The sequence below is a fragment of the Nerophis lumbriciformis genome, linkage group LG12, assembly GCF_033978685.3.
Source record: "Nerophis lumbriciformis linkage group LG12, RoL_Nlum_v2.1, whole genome shotgun sequence".
NCBI lineage: Eukaryota > Metazoa > Chordata > Actinopteri > Syngnathiformes > Syngnathidae > Nerophis > Nerophis lumbriciformis.
The window spans coordinates 33,703,166-33,727,082 of NC_084559.2; the positions used below are offsets into that span (position 1 = coordinate 33,703,166).

The 23,917-nt window shown below is 37.7% G+C and overlaps 1 protein-coding gene across 2 annotated transcripts; it reads left to right on the forward strand.

Annotated features, from left to right (window-relative positions):
- Nucleotides 1-712: 712 nt before the first annotated feature.
- Nucleotides 713-22,691, forward strand: LOC133623277 (solute carrier family 2, facilitated glucose transporter member 11-like). 2 transcript variants are annotated; one of them, XM_061986431.1, is made up of 14 exons: nucleotides 713-819; nucleotides 2,764-2,983; nucleotides 4,683-4,821; nucleotides 4,899-4,997; nucleotides 5,072-5,232; nucleotides 8,852-8,976; nucleotides 9,060-9,189; nucleotides 9,278-9,426; nucleotides 9,636-9,823; nucleotides 10,374-10,484; nucleotides 14,842-14,943; nucleotides 15,028-15,103; nucleotides 15,180-15,307; nucleotides 20,745-22,691. In XM_061986431.1, the coding sequence occupies exons 3-14, from the start codon at nucleotides 4,741-4,743 to the stop codon at nucleotides 20,892-20,894; spliced, it is 1,500 nt and encodes a 499-aa protein (XP_061842415.1). In that variant the 5' UTR covers nucleotides 713-819; nucleotides 2,764-2,983; nucleotides 4,683-4,740; the 3' UTR covers nucleotides 20,895-22,691. The 2 variants fall into 2 exon arrangements, with proteins under 2 accessions (XP_061842415.1, XP_061842416.1); XM_061986432.1 differs by lacking the exon at nucleotides 713-819 and adding an exon at nucleotides 1,969-2,049.
- The last annotated feature ends 1,226 nt before the right edge of the window (nucleotides 22,692-23,917 follow it).

The following is a 23,917-nucleotide window of genomic DNA, read 5'->3' on the forward strand; positions in this document are numbered from 1 at the left end:
GAGGAGTGTTATGTGTGTGTGTATTTGTGTAAATAAATGAACACTGAAATTCAAGTATTTATTTTATTTATTTATATATATATATATATATATATAATAATAATAAAAAATATATATATAGCTAGAATTCACAGAAAGTCAAGTATTATATATATATATATATATATATATATATATATATATATATATATATATATATATATATATATATATATATATATATATATATATATATATATATCTTAACCACGCCCCAACAGTGAAATAAGAATATAACAAGAGAAACTAGGCAGTAGTGACCATGTTATGAAGAACTATTGCACTGTTATTGTTTTGTCTCCCCTGTCATCCTAGTACCCCCCTCCATCCCAGAGAGGAGTTGTACAGTCTAATGGCGTGTGGGACAAAGGAGTTTTTGAGTCTATTAGTCCTGCAGTTGAGATGAAGCAGTCTCGCACTGAACAGGCTCCTCTGGCTACTGATAACGGTATGCAGAGGGTGACTGGCATCAGTCTGGAGCTGTCCTTCTTAGATGGGCTCTTGCTAGCTTAGTGACGTGTATCTCTGCTTCTTTGCAGGTGGAGATGTGCAAGTCGTTTGGAGACCCCACTAAAGCAAAAGCTTGGAGCAAACAAACTCAGAGCTGATCAGCTCCAGACAAACCATCCAAACCAACTGAAACTGACAATGAAAAGGCGGAACATATTAATATTTGCTTTTTTTTTAACTAGGATACCAGCTTCTTCATTGCTTTTGTTTTTTTCGTCACTGTTTTAGGTGAAGAAGGGTAAAAATGAAGCCATCAGTACACTGGAAAATGTGAGTAACATTTGTAACATTTTTTAGGGAAACATTTGCTATGTTTAAATGCACAAAATGTATCCAATCTAATCTAAACCTTGGTTGACTGGAATTCCAAATCCACATTTTACATGGACACTAAATGCATTGAACCGATCGTGTTGTGCATATTAGGGGTGTAAAACAACTGTTTTTGATTAAATCGTGATTCTTATTTGTAACTATTCTTAATTGTTTCAAAAATTGTAGCCCATTGGGTTGAGTTTTTCCTTGCCCTGATGTAGGATCTGAGCCGAGGATGTCGTGGCTTGTGCAGCCCTTTGAGACATTCGTGATTTAGGGCTATATAAATAAACTTTGAAATAGATTGTATGTATGTTTGGTTAGCATTTTAAAGCCACTGGTAAATTGGTTAAACAAAATCAGTTTTATTTTATACACACACACACACACACACACATATTTATATTTATGTGTGTTTGGGTAGCATTTTGTTAAACAAAACCAGTTTATTAAAATTGTTCGGAGCTGGTTTTCTATTTTATGGAGGAATGTAGGTAATCATAAATTTGGCACCCAATGTTATTAAAAAAAAGTATTGATTTTGAATCGAGAATTGGTCTGAATCGATTCTATATCGAATCGTTACGCCCAAGAATCAAATCGTGTGGTGGCCAAAGATTCACAACCCTAGGGCATGTGCATGCGTTGAGACTTATAAAGGGGAACCGCACTATCATTCACAATCCTTATGTTAGACAAGAACACGCTTTTCTTTTTTTATGCATTGTAACTGTAAGTCATTAAATACGGACAGCCTAAATACTGGTGAAAGTTAATTATAGATTTTAAACCATGTCTCTCACTTGTGTAGTAGAAGGGTGTGGCCATAAACCGAGAAGTTGGTCAACTTGACATTCAATTTACACCCAGAGATGGCGAGAATGATACAGTAAAACACTTGTTTGTGGCCACCCTTTGTTTTTCCTCCAGGTGGATTATGATTAATTCTTCATCTAAACCTGGTGATACAAACATCTCATCAGTCGGCGTCCCAGTGGAGGCAGACATTGTGCAGTAACTGATTGTTTAATTATTTTCATAGTTTGTATTTTTTGTTTAGCACTTAGCAATACTGCTGCCTGACGCGTAGCGTTTCGCTCAAGTTGGATCTAAATAGCGTTGTCTGCACTCCCTCAGCTCATTTGCTCCTTGTATTTTTCATTCTCTGGCGCCGTGTTTGTTAAGGTAATTTTTTTAATCATTATTTTCAAGATGACATAGCAAACTTGCGCAGTATGGTGATTTTACCCCAAACATAAAGACAGTATCTGAATGGGTGTTTACATGGACGCTGTTCGAAATAGCGTATGGCAATACATTCTTTCCATAAGGACCGTATCGGATTAGAACCTTCATATTGAAGTGTTTGAATGTTTTTGCATTTTTCTGACTGGGCATTTATTACGAATATTTGTGTACATGTAAACATGTCTAGTAATGCACTTAATCCTGCATTACATTAGGTGCACCTGCACAAATTAAGTCAAATATGAACTCTGTATCAAATATACTACTGTCTACTTTGACTCTTCTGTTGATAAATTAGGTAACCATAATGTTATTATGGTTACCTAAAGCTACTTACAGTGACTTAAAGCAACTGTCAGTATATTGCAATGTTTTTACCACCACCTACCACAACATTAACATATTCCTAAATTAATAAGCTGTCAAAGCATTATTTTCCAAAACAGGTTAATCACAGCATTGCTGTGGCATAATTTTGATTAATCAAATACATTTTTAATATATTTTAATGATGTTTAATTTTGACGCATGACACAAGATGGCATAACACACAAGGCTCTAGCATCAGACATAACATTCTCACAGTCCGTCACAATGTATACATACACTGTTGAAAGTGAAAATGTTTTTAACCATTCTTTGGTGTGTCAGCTGGAAGACGATGAGGGATTCAAGGAGTTCGTGTCAGTGCATCAGAATCGCAGCCAAGCCCCGACGTGGGCAAACGACACAGTGGAGAAGCAGCAGCCAGTCGAACCCGACAGTGGCAAGGCAAAGAACAAGAAGAAGCCGGCTGCAGATGATTACATCAACTTTGACTCTGATGAGTCAGAAGATGAGAAGGAAGAAGAGGACGACAGTGAAGATGAAGGTAAGAAGTTGTGGGGACCTTGATAGATGATAGATACATCCTTTCTCATTAGTCGCTTTGAAGTCTGCTTGAACAAAATCTAACTAATCTTAGTTTAATTAAATGAAGCAAGCTATTGTTAACTAAGTCTGACCAACCCATAACTTTTAACTGTTTTTTACAACTGCCCCCGCCACATCAGATCGTGACGACACTACATATGAAGTATAAACAATAAACAGTGATGGGCAGTAACAAGCTACATGTAGCTAAGCTATCGTAGTTTAACTACATTTTCTAGTAGCTTGGCAGTAGTTTAGCTACTTTTTTAACGAGTAGCTTTTCCTGTAGCTTACATCCTGTTTGTTTTCATATATGGGTTTTTGAGACTTTTATGTGTGTCCTGTCATGATCGATGTCTCTAGCAATTTTCGTGAAGATACATGAATCTGATGGCAGGGGCAAATTTTAAAAAACGTTTCAAGGGGGCACTAGAGAATCAATTTTGATATGTCATCTTCGGTAACGACAAAATATCCAATTTATCTCCGGACTAGACGTGCTTGCAAAAATTGCTGAGTTTTGTAAACATTAAAGGCCTTAAAAATTATCGAAGTGGGTGAAAAATAATGCATGGGGCAATTACAACAAGGCCTACGCAGCCATTGCTGCCGGGCCGAATTAAGATGAATGTTATAATCAATAATGTAAAAAGCACAACACTTACAGTGTAAACACTTTGTAGGGCGCAACATAACACATTCAGCTTCACGGAAAAAGCTACTTCCGAGTTAAACAACATACCATAGATAGCCTGTACACTACTGCCATTTAATGTCTTGGAAGTGAAACTGCATTGCAAGAGAGACTCAAACTTCATAAGAAAACTAGATATGACTACTGGTCAGCACAGTTAACGTAATTAGCTAATTTTTAAATGTTGCGTTAAAAAAAACTATCATCAAACAATTAACATTTATCAACACATACAAAAGTACCAAAAATTGGTACCGTTGAGTTCAAAGGTACCGGGGAATTGATAGCAGTATCGGTTCAAATGCGAACGGTACCCATTCTTACTCTTACTTGCACTTCACCTGCCGTCTCTGCATCCTGGGGTAACACATACTGAAAACAGTACAAAATAGACTGTCAGGAAAAAACTAATATTTGATTTCATAGGACAAATACTAGAATTTAGGTAAACGGCAGGGAAGGCTTTGCAGGCCCCGATAACCTAACATTGTTTCAATATATAGTAAAAAAACACCACATTAAAGGGCTGGTCTTAGTTTGGAAATGTTAGTCATCCACACCAAAATGGGCTTGTTTCCCCGTAATACTTTGTTAAAATGATTTACTGCAAATTAAAGTCGCAACCTTTGTTCTTGACACACGAATCAAGGTAATTTACTCAATTCTTCATACTGTACGTCCTGCGGCTGTAACACATATGCATAAAACGTACTGGCCTGCTTTGACACCAAAAAGAAAATACATTTTTGTCACTATTTTGTAAGCTGTATAATTACATTTGTGGACTTCATGAATTACTCCAGTTAGTTTTTTCTGGGAAAACTTCTTGCAACATCCACATTTTACGGCCCCATGTGTGAAATTGTTTCAAAGTGGAAATGTGTCCATTCTTCACAGGCCACGGTCATATTGTTATGACTCAAGAACAGTGTTTTGCTGCAGTATAAAACTGTTTTCTCATCAGATTTGGTTTTCTTATCGAGAGCGAGCTTAAGAAGGACGCTGTGTGGGGAACAGACAAAATGCCGAAAGATAATAGGGACAATTATGAACATACGCCTTTGTTGATTAAACAGCCGGAAGAAACAAGACGGGGTATAAAGGTATGTTGTGTTAAGTTGTCTTGCAATGGGGGGAAATTAAATGTTTTCTTCTTTGTGCTTGCCTGTCTTTCCTGGAGTTTCCAAACAAATCCCTTCTTCTGGCAACCTTTGCTGCTTGTATAGGAGGAAGCTTCCAGTATGGATATAACGTCTCCATCATTAATGCACCCACTAAGGTAATAATGCTCTATTTTTGGGACATTTTCTCATTTTGATCAATGTGGTATATCTATATTTTCCATGTTTGTAGCATGTGCAAGAGTTCATCAACCAAACGTGGACAGTGCGTTATCAGACCGGAATTGCAGAGGATGCTCTCACCTTTTTGTGGTCCATCATTGTGTCAATATTTACCCTTGGAGGACTAGTAGGAGTGACAGTTGGAGGAACATTGTCAATAAAGCTGGGGAGGTATGGATTTACATTTTTTAATGAATCACAGTGAATTATGATCCAAGACAAGAGCAATGTGAACAATCCGGCAGCTACTTTTTTATGCCGTATTTTGGTTATCTCATTTCATCAGAAATGTTTTTCCCTTTCAGTAAATTCAGTCATTTCAGTTTTAGTTTGCGTTTTTTCCAAGAAGAGTTTTTTAATGTTACATTTAAAAATTGCAATGTCCAATTATTTCACAAGTTTATGATACACTTGCACTTGTTATTTCACAATACCCCAAAGCCTAAAAGGACATATCAGTAGGCCTGCAGCTATCGATTGTGTCAATCGGATAAAACATACTTCATAGCTGCTAAGCTTGTTTTAGGGAAAATTGTTGTAATACACATACATTTTTCTGCATGCCAAGACCTTCTTTTTTTTTCTCTAATAAATGCAAATCATCTTTATTGAAATTGCACTTTTAACATGTGTGTATTAAGGAAAAAGTACATTTTAAAATACTTCGCTGTTCGCTGCCACACAGATCACAACCCCCCCACAAAACCGCTGTCATGTGCGGAAACTATGTTCACGCATTTTAATATTTCACGCATTCCCTGCACTCCATGCGGTACGAATTGTGTCAATATTAATTAGTTACACTCATTAAACAGTTAATAAAGAATATAAATCAAAGTTTTTTTCTAGTCTTAATTAATAGTAACCTAATAATTAGTAATTATTTGATTAATTGTTGCAGCCTTACATAAAAGTCCTTCATTTTTCAAAAGGCATAAAAACATTTGGGATTTTTGTCTTTGTTTCTTTGCTCAGATCTTTTAATCAATTTCAGTCCTAAACAAAAATACCAAACATTTAATTAAAAAAAAAATTCTAACTAATGCTGTCAAATGATTATTTAATTTGTATCACTTTTTTAGTTGGATTAATCATGATCAATCACAAGTTATTACTCGCTTGCATGGTTTAAATCAGTGGTTCTTAACCTTGTTGGAGGTACCGAACCCCACAAGTTTCATATGCGCATTCACCGAAATCGTGAAATTGTGTTATTATATTAACTAAATGGTTTGGACACAGGGCAGCACGGTGGAAGAGGGGTTAGTGCGTCTGCCTCACAATACGAAGGTCCTGAGTAGTCGTGAGTTCAATCCCGGCCTCGGGATCTTTCTGTGTGGAGTTTGCATGTCCTCCCTGTGACTGCGTGGGTTCCCTCCGGGTACTCCGGCTTCCTCCCACCTCCAAAGACATGCACCTGGGGATAGGTTGATTGGCAACACTAAATTGGCCCTAGTGTGGAAATGTGAGTGTGAATGTTGTCTGTCTATCCGTGTTGGCCCTGCAATGAGGTGGCGACTTGTCCAGGGTGTACCCCGCCTTCCGCCCGATTGTAGCTGAGATAGGCTCCAGCGCCCCCCGCGACCCCGAAGGGACTAAGCGGTAGAAATTGGATGGATGGATGGATGGATGGTGGACACAAGTACAATTTTATTGTCAGAATGTCATCCAGTGACATTTAAAAAAATGTTTTACTCGTCATTTGTTTGCTCAAAACTTGGTAGCAGTTTAATATAAAGTATTATAAAATATAAAGTCCCGTCCGTCTGGATGTATTTTTGAAGTGAAATTTGGAAGCGAGCACACCAGGTAACCATCCCCAACTAAGGTAAAGGAGCATATGCTGTCAAAATAAACTTGCTTGATTAATCTGCGATGATAAATGATTTATGCGATCATTTTTTTTTGTGATTAATCACATGAATTAACGAGTTGTTTTTGGCAGCCCTGATTTTAACCCATTGAAGGCCTTTTGATCAAATTATGCCACAGTTGTCAATTAGTCTACATTTGCGTAATATTAGTTAATTTAGTCATTTTAACCTGTCAAAAAAAAACAAGCTTGAAATAATTTATATATTTTTTTAGGACTGAAGTCTATTAACAAATTTGAGGCAACATTTTTTTTTTAATACAAAATATGTTTAAGGACTTGTATGTCCTGTTTGGCTTTGAATATAATGGAAATTGAAAGTCTCCAGAGCAGGGGTGCCCATAACATCAGTCGCGAGCTACCGGTTGATCGCTGAGGCTATGTCAGCCGATCGCCAGCCAGGCATTAAAAAAATACACCTAAAAATTTGCGATCTTCACCAAGACGTCACTTTCTTCACAGATGACGCTGGTTGCTGCAAGCTCATTATTAAGAATAAATGAACGACAGGAAGGCGAGAAACACTTTTTATTTCAACAGACTCTCGCGCCGTACCTGCTGTCAAAACTCTAAAGACCGACTGCACAGTTCCTGTCTTCACAATAAAAGTGCTGCTTCATCCTGCCTGCACTAACAAAATAATAGTCTCCGGAAGCTGGCGTGCACAAGCTAGCAAGCTACGGAGTTTGGTGTCAATGTATTTCTTGTAAAGTGTATAAAAATTAATATGGAAGCTGGACAAATAAGATGTCAAAAAACAACCACTTTTATATGGTATTGGACAGAAAGGAGGACTTTGTTGCTCCTCCATTTGAAAATGCGGACCTTATCAGCACTAATGTCTGATTCCAATCAATGCAAGTCATCAGAATCATTTAATACACCAACTTGTATTTTTGTCTTCATGAAAGAAAGGAATTTTATATGTTAAACATGCTTGTATTATCATTAAACACCTTTAACTTGTTAACAAAAATAAATAAATTAATTAATATAAATTATATATATAAATGAGGTAGATCCCCTCGACTTGGTTAATTGAAAATTAGCTCGACTGCAGAAAAAGTGTGGCCACCCCTGTTCCAAAGGGTTCACAGAAGACAGTCCACCTCAGACAACCGCAAACCACACACTTTGTTCAATGGATAAACTGAGTTGACAACTTTCTCATTAGATGTGTGGTGTACCTAATGTTGTGGCTTCATTGTCATGTCATATAACAATGGTCGGCAACCCGCGGCTCTGGAGCCGCATGCGGCTCTTTAGCGCCGCCCTAGTGGCTCCTTGGAGCCTTTTAAAAAATTTATGAAAAATTGTTTTAATATGGTTTCAGTAGAAGGGCAAACATGACGCAAACCTCCCTAATTGTTTTAAAGCACACTGTTTATATTAAACATGCCTCACTGATTCGAGTATTTGTTGAGCGCCGTTTTGTCCTACTAATTTTGGCGGTCCTTGAACTCACCGTAGTTTGTTTACATATATAACTTTCTCCGACTTTCTAGGACGTGTTTTATGCCACTTCTTTTTCTGTTTCATTTTGTCTACCAAACTTTTAACGCTGTGCATGAATGCACAAAGGTGAGTTTTGTTGATGTTATTGACTTGTGGGGAGTGCTAATCAGACATATTTGGTCACTGCATGACTGCAAGCTAATCGATGCTAACATGCTATTTAGGCTAGCTATATGTACATATTGCATCATTATGCCTCGTTTGTAGGTATATTTTAGGTCATTTAGTTTCCTTTAAGTCATCTTAATTCAATTTATGTCTTATGACACACTATCTATATGGCTTTTAATTTTTTGCGGCTCCAGACAGATTTGTTTTTGTATTTTTGGTCCAATATGGCTCTTTCAACATTTTGGGTTGCCGACCCCTGTCATATAAGGTCATACGTCTATGTTGCTGCAGGAAAGGGACGTTGTTGACTAACAACATTCTGGCAATAACTGCTGCACTGATGATGGGTCTGAGCTATGGAACAGGATCGTTTGAACTCATCATCATCGGCCGTCTTATCATTGGAGTAAATGCAGGTGACACATAATGAAATATGCTTAGAATGTTCAACAAATATTTGCTAACCATATGTGACCATGTGTTTCTTACATATACGTAGGCATTGGCCTTATTGTTCAACCTTTGTACTTGACTGAAATCGCTCCGACTGCCATCCGTGGCCTCCTGGGAATGGGGACCTATGTTTTTCTCACTGGGGGGATCCTGACTGGACAAGTGATGGGGCTCAAGTAAACATATTTTGTTGTTATGACTGTCATAACATGTCAATATTTGGAAGTGTGTGTATAGTACGAGACAAGCTGTGTGGTTCAACAGAGAGCTGCTGGGTAGAGAAGAGTATTGGCCCATTCTGCTGTCCACCACGGCTATCCCAGCGATCATGCAGCTCCTGACCCTCCCCTGGTTCCCGGAGAGTCCTTGCTTTCTCCTCATTGACAGAGGAGATGATGAGGGATGCAAAAAAGGTAAAAGGACTGTCTGATTCTGTTCAGTGAACATGATTTTATCATAAATCGTCACAGGCAGAAACATATGCTTTCATCACCAGAAGATCAAGCATGTGATCATATTTGATGCAGTCAACCTTTTTGTTTTTTCACAAAAAAAAGACCTCGTGCCTTTCCGGATATGTGAGGACATCAGTCAACACATTGTTGTCTCTTCTCCCACGCAGCCGTAAAGCAACTCCACGGTGCTGCAAATTGTGAAAAAGAAATGGAGGAAATTGAGAACGAGAGAAACAACCTGGTTGAAATCACGGCCAAAAAGCCGTGGGAACTGTTTGCGGACCGCGACATGCGCTGGCAGCTTATCACCGTCATGCTTCTCAATGCAGCTGAGCAGCTCAATGGAATCAACGCCGTATGTGACCACTGTAAACTCATTGGCAGACCTTGGTAGCAAACACAGAACACTGGGGTCCAAACTTGTATTTTACATAACCAAGGCACCTCTCTAAGTACTTTCCTTTTTGGTAATTACAATGTGATTTATGTAACTAAGGTGTTGCTGTATCTTCTTTACTTCAGATGCGGTCAGCAGTTATTTGTTCAACGTCTTTAGTTATACGAGTGGTGTTCCTCAAGGTTCCATTTTAGATCCTCTGTTTTTCACCATTTGGGCTATTCAACTGGTGGCCCGCAAGTTCAGTTCAAAAAAACTTGTGAGACACTCATATTTTTGCAGCAGATTATTAAAAACACTTGAGTGCTGTCATAGAGATGATCTTTGACTATCAATTTTACAGAAATATCTCCTGTAACTCTGACAGTAGATATTTTGCCTACTGGATAAAATGGCCCCCAAAACAATTTAGTTGAATACCCCTGCTATAAATGTCTTCTTCGTACTGCAAATCGTTCAATTAATGAACAATTAATTTTAAATCTATTCTCTTCTATTTTTTCCGCAGATCTATTTTTTCGCAGATTATGTGTTCAGACAAGCAGGAATTCCTAATGACAAAATACCGTATGCCACCGTGGGCACTGGTGCCTGTGAATGCCTCACTGTTTTGACACGTGTGAGTATTTTACATTTCATTTGCTGCAAAGACTATTGGGCATGTGATGTTTTATACTGTAGTAGTGCAGAAAAGGGCTAAAGCAACAAAGTAGTACGTTTACCATAAAATAGAAATAATTTTTGAAGGTACACTCGCTTGTCGTCATTGCCAGACCTCAGATTACTTTCTTTAGCGACCCTTTTTTATTTATTTTTAAAAAAATCTAAGGCTGGCTTAATTGTTTATTTTAGACAAAACATATTAACTTGAAAATATTTGAAACCATGACATTTGAACTCAATACACAGAAAATAATGCAAATTGGAGTATAAAGTATAAAAAATTAGCTAACTATTCCTAAAAGCAAACATCAGAACTATAAAGTCAGTCTTTAATTCAGGGGTGCCCACACTTTTCACTTTACACTTTTCAATTGACCAAGTCGAGAGGATTTACCTCATTCATATATATAATTTATATTTATTTATTTATGAAAAAGACGTTTTTGTTAACAAGTTAAAGGGGTTTAATGATACTACAAGCATGTTTAACACATATAGATTCCTTTCTTTCAGAATATTAATATAAATTAAATTATAAATGAATACATCTTTATTAGAAAGTGAGGAAAATAGATTACAAATTAAAGAATTTATTTCAGATTTGATTAAAAATAACCAGGATTCTGTCTCTGACATCTCCACAATATGGGAAGCACTTAAGTGTTGTGTAAGAGAAGAACTTAGGATTGCAAGCTTTAAGAATAAAAAAACAACGTGCTGAAGAAAATGAATTATTGAATGGAATCAAACAATTGCAGGACACATTGTCCAAACAGTATAATCAGGAACATGGATCAAACTTTGCAAACAAAGAATGGAATATGATAATATAATAAAGCAGAAGGTTGAATATAACATTTATAGGGCAAAATAAAAGTTTCATGAATACGGCGGCGAGCAGGCTGGAAAGCTGCTTGCAATAAGGTTAAAGAAGCAGATGACTAGAAATCATATATCTAATATTAAACTTTCAGATGGTAGTATTTCTGTTGATCCCAAGCAAATCAATGAAACGTTTAGAACATTTTATACAAATCTATATAAGTCTGAGAAAGATTGTAGCATAGAAGCTATGCAGTCATACATAAACGCAATACAACTGCCATCCTTATCAGAGCATGACAAAAAATCACTGGAGGAACCTATACAATTAATGGAAATTCAAAAAGCTATAAATTCATTTGCAAAAAATAAATCTCCTGGCCCTGATGGCTACAATACAGAATTGTATCAATTATTCAGTGAAGATGTGTCTCCTCTATTATTGCAAATGTACAAATCTTCATTTAATAAACAATTGTTTTCTCCAACCTTCAATTTTTCTCATTTCTCATTGATATATAAAAAGGATAAAGACCCATTGATTTGCAGTAATTATCGGCCTTTATCCCTAGCCAATATGGACAATAAAATCTTGGCAAAAATCTTAGCCACACGATTATCAAATGTAATAAGAAAATTAATTCATACTGACCAAACTGGCTTCATGGTAGGTCGACAATCTTTAGACAATACAAGGAAATTGTTTAATGTTATTTACTATTTTAGAAGTCTCCCTTATCCCACAGCAGTATGTACTGTTAATGCGGAGAAGGCATTCGATCGCATGAACTGGTCATTTATGTTTTGCACATTACGTAAATTTGGGTTTGGAGATAATTTTATACAATGGATCAAGATGGCAGGGTGGTTCATATTCATTTTTACCGCAAACTTATTCCCACTCGCTTCCTGCTCTGCCAGATGAAACGGGGTTCAAAACCTGATCCGGATTGACGTAATTATCTTTAGATGTGGGAATTTTTGGACACTTCACGATTCAATTCCAAATTTTAGGGTGACTGCTCGATTCAGAGTCGATTTTTGATTCAACATGACTCCCGTAATATATACAGTACAGGCCAAAAGTTTGGACACACCTTCTCATTCAATGTGTTTTCTTTATTTTCATGACTATTTACATTGTAGATTGTCACTGAAGGCATCAAAACTATGAATGAACACATGTGGAGTTATGTACTTAACAAAAAAAGGTGAAATAACTGAAAACGTGTTTTATATTCTAGTTTCTTCAAAATAGCCACCCTTTGCTCTGATTATTGTTTTGCACACTCTTGGCATTCTCTCGGTGAGCTTCAAGAAGGTTTTCACTTCACAGATGTCATAGTGTTGATGCCTTCAGTGACAATCTACAATGTAAATAGTTATGAAAATAAAGAAAATGCATTGAAATGAGAAAGTGTGTCCAAACTTTTGGCCTGTACTGTATATTTGCTTGTACATAAATTATAGTAAAACCTTTTCAAAACAGGTTATAGGTTACAAAAGCTACCGTATTTTTCGGACTATAAGTCGCAGTTTTTTTCATAGTTTGGCCGGGGGTGCGACTTATACTCAGGAGCAACTTATGTGTGAAATTATTAACACATTACCGTAAAATATCAAATAATATTATTTAGCTCATTCACGTAAGAGACTAGACATATAAGATTTCATGGGATTTAGCGATTAGGAGTGACAGATTGTTTGGTAAACGTATAGCATGTTCTATATGTTATAGTTATTTGAATGACTCTTACCATAATATGTTACGTTAACATACCAGGCACGTTCTCAGTCGGTTATTATTGCGTCATATAACGTACACTTATTCAGCCTGTTGTTCACTATTCTTTATTTATTTTAAATTGCCTTTCAAATGTCTATTCTTGGTGTTGGGTTTTATCAAATAAATTTCCCCCAAAAATGCGACTTATACTCCAGTGCGACTTATATATGTTTTTTTCCCTTCTTTATTTTGCATTTTCGGCCGGTGCAACTTATACTCCGGAGCGACTTATACTCCGAAAAATACGGTACTCTGTGCTGCTGACTTATACGCACAGCGTATAGAGCAACCAAAACTCCAACCCAATCCCAGCTTACTTACAGTTGAATAGAAATTTACAAAGCAATTGAGAAGAAATGCACTAAGTAATACTATAAAAAAGGAAAACCCAATATGTGTAAAGGCAACAGTATAAATTATAATTAATAATATCAATAGCAGTTGTTCAATGTTTTTCATTCAAAAATTGATTCTCAAAAAAAAAAATACGTTTAAGTATTGAAAAAAGAATTTTTTGTATCACCCGTACTAGTGATCTTTATCAATGTATGTTTGAATGATAAATAAATGATAAATGGGTTGTACTTGTATAGCGCTTTTCTACCTTCAAGGTACTCAAAGCGCTTTGACACTACTTCCACATTCACCCATTCACACACACATTCACACACTGATGGAGGGAGCTGCCATGCAAGGCGCTAACCAGCACCCATCAGGAGCAAGGGTGAAGTGTCTTGCTCAGGACACAACGGACATGACGAGGTTGGTACTAGGTGGGGATTGAACCAGGGACCCTCGGGTTGCGCACGGCCACTCTCCCACTGCGCCATGCCGTCCCTGAAATGATGTTACATTTGTTACTGTTTTACCCCCCAAATACCGTAATATTCAGCATTTTTTTCCCACTATAAAAAAGGCAAACCAAAAATGTATAAAGGCAACAGCATAAAGTACAATAATAATATCAATAGCAGTTGTTCAATATTTTTAATTCAAAAATTGATTTAAAAAAAAAATGTTTTTAAAATAATTGAAAAATTATTAATCCATCAAGAATCGGGATAAATAAAAATCGTGATCTGGATGTACATCATTTTTTTTGTAGGACCCGTACTCGTAATTTATCAATGTATGTTTGAATGATGTAAAAAAATAAAATAATTATTGATAAATATTTTTCCCACTAATTTGTTTTAGTACAAAAGATACATCAAATTTGATTCAAGTTAGATTAAAGGATAAGAATCATTTCACATTACTATAAAAGTGTGCGAAAAAATGTTTAATAGTTCATATAAAATTCTGCTTATGGGCCTTGCTGTAGAGTCATGTTATTTTCATTAACTTTGGTCAAATTCCTAATTATGTTAGGCTCCAGGTCACCCGTCAGCCTTGTGAAGACAAGCAGTATAAAACAAATGGATGAATGGGTGTTTAAGAACAGAGTTTGTACTGTAAATGCATTATCTTATCTGTAAAAAACATAAATACTTTGAGTCTGAAACACATAAAAAAATGTCAATAGTATGTGAAATAGCTGGGCTCATATGCTCTTTGTAAGATGTTTTCTGAAAATAATGCACATTACTGCCGTGCAGTGTGATGGAACAAATGGGCACAAGTAGCATGAAAGGTCAGCACCAGATGGAGAGGAAGTGCTTTCATGCAATGTTTTCAGACTTGCCATGTGCTGCATGTCTCGCAGGGTTTGCTCATTGAGAGGCTGGGAAGGAAGGTGCTGATTATTGGGGGATACACGCTGATGAGTATCTGCTGCATTTTGTTCACTCTGACCATCACCTTACAGGTATTAAAGTTCACACGCAAACATAATATATGTACTAGTATATGTTGCATTAAGCACATCTTTGTGTTTTTGCTTGATACCCAGGAAACCAGTTCAGTTTTTCCTTACCTGAGCATGGCATGTATTTTTGCCTTCATTCTGAGCTTTGGATTAGGACCTGGTAAACTTTTTTTTTTACATTTGTTTCACTTCAAAAGCTCCATGTGACAGTGGCGTCTTCATTGTTCTCTCCCAAGGCGCTGTGACTAACATCTTGATCGTGGATCTGTTCACACAAAAGTCACGGCCTGCAGCCTACATGATTGCAGGCTCCATAAACTGGACCAGCTTGTTTTTAATCAGCATGAGCTTCCCTTTTATTGTGGTGAGTACAGTATAGGCAACATGATTTTGAGGAAACTCTTATGTCCAACTCTTATGAATATAAACATTCTTTTGTGTGAATGCTGCAAAGTAACATAACATTCATCCCACACATTGTTTTATTCTCCAAAAATTTCAATTTCCAGGAATTCCACGTTTTCTCTGACTTTTGTTCCTATTCGAAATGATTGGGCAACTTTTTATTTTATTGTATGTTTTATTTATTTATTTATTTTTTGTCCTGTCCAGCTACTCAGGCAAATCATATTGTTGATGTAGATGCCCATATTTTCTGTACAGATTTACTTTACAAAAGAGAAGTGTAGGATATTTATCTTGTTGCCTTATTTGTATTTGACTTTATTAAATGGATTTATATTATTATTTGGTGCAGCCGGGCCGAAGCAGGAGGGGATAGAAAGATGGAAAAAAAGGAAGACAGAGGGGGGAAATTGCAGGGACAACAGGGGGATAAGACAAAGAGACAACAAACTCAACAACAACAACAGAACAGCATAAGCGAATACAATATGTACAAATATGATGGTAAAAGTGATTGCAAAGAAGCAGTTAGTGAAATAAATAATAACACAGAAATGACAATGAACATTATTACAGTACAAATTGAGTAATACAAATACCAATACAAATAGCACTATTGATAATGAATAATAACAATCATTACCTCTATTATCAACAATACTGTAGCGGCGAACAGCTGTCTCGTCAGCTGATGCGCGAGCGCGCAACCGCGGCGGCTTGGCAACCAGCCAAACCCCATTTAATAAAATTATATTTTATCATAGAACACATCCGCATCCCTATTCACCTAGGCAACCCCAGGAAATGTATATAATTCGGCATTATTTCGGCCAGTCGGCTTATATGATCAGAGCCGATCGGTTTACGTTCACGCGCAGGTATAACGCGGCGCGCTCCCGTCTCACCTGCTGGTGCGCGAGCCCGGTAATTAGACAGCTGTGTCAAATCAAGGAGTACAAAAGACGCCAGCGCAGAGTGGAGAAAGGTTTAGTTCATTACAGATAACCCAGAGTTGTGCCAAAAGTGTACCAAAACCAAAAGCTGAACGGACAGCCGGTAAGAATGCACTTTATTTCTCTTTGTGGGGGTGGCGCACCTGTTGGCTGGTGAGATGGGGGGTGCGGGGGAGTTGTGTGCATGTAGCGTGCTTAGTCTGGAGGCTAAATACACACGGTGTTTTTGTGTAACTGTTGTTGAGTAAGGAAGTGTTGATATTCTTTGCTTAGTTTGGATTTAACTGTGTTGGATCATTGGCTGCTGGTGAGGGCATTGAAAAAGGGGCATTTTTCTACCAGTAGACAGCATTTAAGATTGAGTGTTTCACTGCTAAATTAATAATATATTTATATTGGATATGGATTTTAAATATGTATCTAAAATAGGTGGTTAATTGGTTAGGTATTTATGTATTTGCATATTGGGTTTTCTGCTGCATGTATCTATTGTGTTTCTGGTGTTACATTTATTTTATATGTATCTTGGTGCATTTATGTTGAGACAATTTATTTAAAATCTGTTTTAACTTAAAGGGAAAATATTAATCCATTTTCTTGCACTTGTTTAATAGTTAAGTGTTTGATAGCTTAATTAATAATTCTAAATTATGGGATTGATAATTGATTGATTTTTTACAGCATATTAATTTTGTGGTGTTTTGTCCTTAAAGGTTTTTCACCTACTAAAGGCTACTAAAGACAGCTAATGACAGCTAAAGAAACTAAAGGCTACTAAAGACTACTAAAGGCTACTAAAGAAGCTAAAGGCTATTAAAGACAGCTAATGACAGCTAAAGAAACTAAAGTCTACTAACGTCTACTAACACTGCTAAAAAGACTAAAGAAGAAAAAAGAAGCTGTTTCTTTGTTGGAAAAACTGTTGCAAACTAAAGGAAAATAAAAAGGAAAAAAGTAACTACGGTCTGGTCTTTTGAGTGAAATCCAGAAGCCACATTCAGCATTGGTACATCCTTTCAAGTGTGGGATAAGCACAGCGAAAAAAGCAAAACACTTGACAAATACAATTGTTTTAAATGCAACAATACATACTGTACATGTAATGATAACTTGAAATACAAAAGAAAGCAAATAAATGGAGGGGAAGAAAAAGAAGCAAACTGTATTAACCTTGTAGATTAGTATAGTAACAATAGGTTAAGCTTTGTCAGTGTGCCATGTGTTACCCAGTTTCCCCTTCGGGGAACAACATTAATATATGTTTGTAGAAAATGGGCAACTTTTTAAACTTCCACACTTCCTACATTTCTCAACCGATTCAAACCATTTCACCATAAACATACATGGTGGACATTCGATTCAAGAATTTTCAAAGTTACAAAAATTCCCTTTTTCCCCATAATTCTCAATTTTTGTAACATTTTTTCTCTTTTTTTGTCATGTCCTGTCCAGCCCCATGAGCAAATAACATTGTTGATTTATATGCCCGTATCTTCTGTAGAGAACGACTTTTCAAAAGAAGAGCGTGGGATACTTCTCTTGTTTTGTTTTTGTTTAATGAATGCTTTGATAGATTTAGTGTTTGGCGCAACCAGACTGGTCGTGTAACATTTATTCTTTGTTAAAAAAGTGTTAGTAGGAAAGTAATTCATATGGCCCCATTTTATTTCACACATTTTACATGATTTGGGGGTTTGTGTTATGGTTTGCAGGGGAAGATGACAGCAACTGACACCAGGGCGCAGTAATGTCCACAGATTTATTATATATATAGTCCAAATATATATAATAGTCAAACAATACTCAATATACGAACTAAGGAAATGGAGTGTGACAAAATCCAAGAGTGTGTATGGTGTAAGACTATGTGTAGTATTTAACTGTAGCGTTTTACTGTAATGTTGGAGGTGCGTGTTGAGAGGAGCGGTGCTGTCAGACAAGGGCAAGGCAGGCAGAGTTGTCACGGGGCGGAAACGTGGTCGAGAGGCAGGAGCGAGTTGTCGTAGTCCGGGGGAAAGCGAGGAGTCGAGAACCAGGAAGCACGAGTGAGGCAGGAAAGATCCGGGAGCACAAGACGCACAACTTGACTCGGGGATGCACACAGGGAACTGCGGGGTGAGGGAGGAGACGACAATCAACGCAGGGAAAGCACAGAGAGGACAGATAGAGAGCAAGGTTGCATCAAGCATAAGATAATCGCTTACAGTACTAACAGAAGATTATATTCCGACGGCGGCATGCCAGGTTGTCCAAGCTTATGAAGGCAGCTCCTTCATTACCGGCAGGTGTGCTGACTGATGATTGCCGCCAGCTGTGGAGGCGCGTGGCCGCGGTCTGCGCGGCGCGTGTGATGGCGTGTCCTGCAGTGCTTGCAGCGCGCAAGGATGAGGACGCATTCCAATGCGCCCTGGCCGTGACAGTTTGTACTATCCACTTTTGCCGCCAAATGGCAGTAGAGTGTTCAATATCTTAAAATGTGTTAAGTGGCAATTCTAATTTTGACCACAGCGTCAGTTGTTATGTAGAGTGGCACTTTCCATCATGTTCAGCAGACTGCTTTGCAAAATTATTAACGCCGCTCTTCCTCTCATGCGAGATCCACCCAGGAGTGGGGCCATATCAATCCCCTCCCTACTGTACGTCCACATTTCTCAACCAATTTAAACCTTTATGAAGTCCAAATGCTCCCTGCTAATATTAGTCAATTGCTAGCATGCTAACGTTACCATATTAGCATGCTAACGTTATAGCATACAAGCTTTTTTAACTTTTTTTGCAGGTACAGTGGAACCTCACTTTATTTAATTGGAGAGCGGCAAGCGGTAGAAATGATTCGTAAACAGGGTTCATAAAAAAAACAGTTTGTACTGTATATTGAAGCAAATGTATTCTTAAGAAACAAGGTAAACATGAATATTGGGTCCAGCCCTCACTTATTTTAGTTAAGGTTTGTACACTTTGAACACAAAATAAAGTGCTCTACGTTACTGTATTTCAAACTAACATAACAAGGAAGTGATGGATCAACTTTCTATTTAATAACAAAGTCTACAAACCTACTCAGTGGCCTAGTGGTTAGAGTGTCTGTCCTGACATCGGTAGGTTGTGAGTTCAAACCCCGGCCGAGTCATACCAAAGACTATAAAAATGGGACCCATTACCTCCCTGCTTAGCACCCAGCATCAAGGGTTGGAATTGGGGGTTAAATCACCAAAAGTTATTCCCGGGCGCGGCACCGCTGCTGCTCACTGCTCCCCTCACCTACCAGGGGGTGAACAAGGGGATGGGTCAAATGCAGAGGACAAATTTCACAACACCTAGTGTGTGTGTGTGACAATCTCTGGTACTTTAACTTTAACTTAAATCAAAACAACAACTTGCTGAACTGCGCACACACACATTGTCACTAGCCCTGTGGTGCACTCACAGTTTCAAATCACATCACTCCTTAACGTTAACAGCCAGGTGGCTACAATAATTAGGAGTAAAAAAGTCAAATCCACTTTGCCTTTTTGGTTAATCTTCTTTGTGGGCAGCAGAAAGGAGGACGAGGTAATGTCGACAACGCCGTGGATACTTTCTGACTATCTGAAACCACACATTACTTGTCCATTGCTTTCTTTGGACTCATATTTATTTATTTATTTATTTATTTTTTTAATTTATTTATTTCAGGCAATGACAAAGAAGTACAAGTTGACAAAACATAATATAAATTAATATAGTGCATTATTGTCCAGTTTTGCCTGAAAGGGAGTGGGAAGAAGATAACTTATTTAATTAATTAATTTATATTGAGCTAGTGACACTAGAAGAATGTTGTAAATGGTCTTAAAAAATACTAAAAAGTACACAAATAGCACCTTAGCTAACAGCAGCACTTAATTGACTGAATAAGCGGTGAGGACCGGAGATCGATTAGCCCGCTCACAATGGATGTGCTGCCGGGCACAAAATGGCTCCTCTATAGGCAGTCAATGGGTGGATGAATCGTTAGTACAAGACATGGTTTGTACACCAAAGCATATTTTTATCCGGCCTGCCGTACTTCAAACGAAAAGGGGTTTGTAAATCGAGTTTCCACTGAATACACCTTAGAGTCATACAGTGTGGTACTTGACGTATGCTAACTGTTGGCATGCTAACATTAGCATGTTACCTTACTAATGTTTCATGCTAGCTTTTGTAGCTCATTTTGCAGGTATACTGTACATCTATAGTCATATTTTGTTACTTGACTGATATGGCTAGCGTGCTAACTTTTAGCATTTCCGTTCACATTTCAGTTCACATGCACATTCTATTGAAATTGTTTACACAATACTTTTTGGAGTTATTTTTTGTACAAAGAAGCTAACCACTGATGAAAGCGCAACATAAAACCAACACACAACAATTTGTGTCAGCGGAAAAAAGAAAGAGTGTTGTGCTTTGTTTCCACAGATCCATCTGCAGCAGTACTGCTTCCTGGTGTCTATGGGAATATGCACTATGGTGGCGATTTACTTCTTCTTTTTTATCCCTGAGACTAAGAACAAAACCTTCCTGGAAATCCAGAATGAGTTTAAGTCCAGAAACAAAAAGAAGGAATGACACTGTTGGCATCTTCAGGATAAAATCTCCAGATTGTAGTTTTCCATCCATCAATCCAACTTCTTCCGCTTATTTAATTTTATTATTTTTGTTTTCCTTTTTCCTGCTTTGTTTGAATGCTGATTGTTTTTGAATGTGTTTTTAGATAGCTCCACATTCATGCACTGTATGATGTTGTGACATTTCAAGTTTTTGTCATTGTTGTATCTTTTGTCAATTTTACTGAATGGTCACTAAACTTTTCATGGTCAAAAGCGCTGTGAATTGTTCTAGGTGGTAGTAGAGCCCTATTTTTGAGTGAAACAAAAACTAAAGAAAACTTGTTTTTTGAGGATTGAAATTAAATGGGGAGAATGACTGAGCCAGAACCTGCAGAAAAGTGGAGAAAGAAGAGCATACAGTGTTAAAAAATGACAGAAGAAGAAGGTCATCCGCTAGTATTCGTTTTGCGTCCTCTTCTACTGATTTTTTCCTCAAGATGCCTGAGGAAATGTTGAAAGAACATGAGTTTCAAAACACAGGCTGTGATGTCTATGGAAGAGCATGAAAGTCCGGAAATGGAGATTCTTTTATATTTCTTATTTGCCTGTTTTCTACCCCTTGTCCCTCTCGGGGTGCGTTGAAGTAATCATGGACCAGGGTGACAAAAACATGCAATTAAGTAATCAAAATAATCGTTTTAATGCCTTATCGACACTGTCTATGCTGGGGAATGTGCTCCCGTCACCGCCTGCTGCTACCTTGTTGTTTGTATGTTCAGTTTTCCTTTGTTGGTGCAGCAGACCTGGCTCTTACTTTTTGTTTTCCTCATAGAGTGCCTGTGTTTCCCTGTGGGCGGAGTTGTGAGCGTACTTGCCAACCCTCCCAATTTTCCCGGGAGACTCCCGAATTTCAGTGCCCCTCCCAAAAATATCCCGGGACAACCATTCTCCCGAATTTCTCCCGATTTCCACCCGGACAACAATATTGGGGGTGTGCCTTAAAGGCACTGCCTTTAGCGTCCTCTACAACCTGTCGTCACGTCCGCCTTTACTCCAGACAAACAGCGTGCCGGCCCAGTCACATAATATATGCGGCTTTAACACACACATAAGTGAATGCGACCCATACTTGATCAATAGCCATACAGTTAACAGCGTGCCGGCCCAGTCACATAATATATGCGGCATTAACACACACATAAGTGAATGCGAAGCATACTTGATCAACAGCCATGCAGGTCACACTGAGGGTGGCCGTATAAACAACTTTAACACTGTTACAAATATGTGCCACACTGAACCCACACCAAACAAGAATGACAAACACATTTCGGGAGAACATCCGCACCTTAACACAACATACCCAAAACCCCTTGCAGCACTAACTCCTCCGGGATGCTACAATATACACCCCCGCTACCACCAAACCCCGCCCACCTCAACCATACCCCCAGCCCCACCTCAACCCCGCCGCCCCCCCATCTCCCGAATTCGGAGGTCTCAAGGTTGGCAAGTATGGTTGTGAGACGTGCACAGCTGTGTCCAATCTCACCAGCACTACTTAAGCAGCACCTTGTCAGCTGGATGGCACTCTGCAATTCCACTCCTTGACTCTCCATGTCAGAAGACCCCTATGCTTCTTGAATTTTTGCTACTTACCTTCTTGGCTATTTCCAGTGCCATCCAGCTTGGTGTACTGTGGTAGTTTGCACGTCTTGCAACTCCGACCCAAGTTTAGTTATTTTTCTATATTAGCTTTTGTCCTTTTTTCACGGTGCTCATTTTGTGTTCTCTTTTTCGCACCGTCGCTTTTTGTTATCTCCTCATTGTTGTGAGTACTTTTTCGTTATATAAAGAACTGTTTTACTCACAATCCATCTGCATCCTTGGGTTCCTCTGTTCTGCATTTAATTGAACTGTGACAGCTCCAGTTCTGTAGATGACGTCACACGCGGCATATTGGAAAGGGAGCGTTCCAAGTACAGTTAGTTATCTACTGACTACTCAAAAATAACTGATATTACGGGAAATGACAGCCAGATTAATTTAAGGAGCAAAAAATATTTAAAAAAAATTACAACTTAAATGTGTCATTAATTTATTATAATTAGAAATAAATAGATACATGTGTTTTTATGTGTCATTAATTTATTTTATGCAAAATGACATTTAAATATGTAATCATTTAATTAATTATTAAATTCATGTATAATTTAATAGTTGATTTCATTATTTCATGATTCAATTAATTTAATTAATTATTGACACGTTTACTTTTTAATTTTGTCTCATTTGACCAGTGGGGGCTCTATGCGTTTCCCACCTAGGCCTTCAGTGATGTCCGACTTCAATGATTACCTCTCAAAATACCATCATTTATGTCACCACATGACCACCGCTGGAGAAATACTATACAGAAACACATTTACGCACGACTGGGCATTGTACAAAATGGGTTATTTTCTGGCGCATTTAAAAATCAATAAACCCACATCAGCAATTAAAACATATCTTATGTGGTACTGTCAAAATTAAAATGGCAAAAAACATTTTAAATGTGAAAAAATAAAGAAATAAAATATCTGAACTCACATTTCATCGACGACTGAGCTAGTTTCCAGGGTTGGCCGAGAGGGGCTCACAAGATGTAGTTTCTCTTTAAATATCCTTCTTGAAAATGGCCTTGCAAATATATGTGTTGTCTTGTCTAATCATAAAAGATGCAGACAAGACGTGTTGGCTGAGTTCTTAAAGTTTACTCCATAGCGTGCTCATCAAAAACATCCCGCTGGCGGCATGTCTACATTAAACCTAAACGGGGCTACTGCGCATGCTCTTCACTACTGTGGCATGCTGGGGAATGTAGTTCATATGTTACCTGGCTCATAGATAGATAGTACTTTATTGATTCCTTCAGGAGAGTTCCCTCAGGAAAATTAAAATTCCAGCAGCAGTGTACAGAATTGAGATCGAATTTAAAAATTAAATAATGGGGGTATAAATGGAAACAAAATAGAAAAATATTAAAAATAAAGAATAAAA

Excerpts from the sequence above, each read along its gene's own strand:
- LOC133623277 (XM_061986431.1), top strand. The coding sequence starts at position 4,741 with ATGCCGAAAGATAATAGGGACAATTATGAACATACGCCTTTGTTGATT. Across the intron at positions 4,822-4,898 it reads AAACAAGACGGGGTATAAAG|TTTCCAAACAAATCCCTTCT; the intron begins GTATGTTGTGTT and ends TCTTTCCTGGAG. Across the intron at positions 4,998-5,071 it reads TCATTAATGCACCCACTAAG|CATGTGCAAGAGTTCATCAA; the intron begins GTAATAATGCTC and ends CCATGTTTGTAG.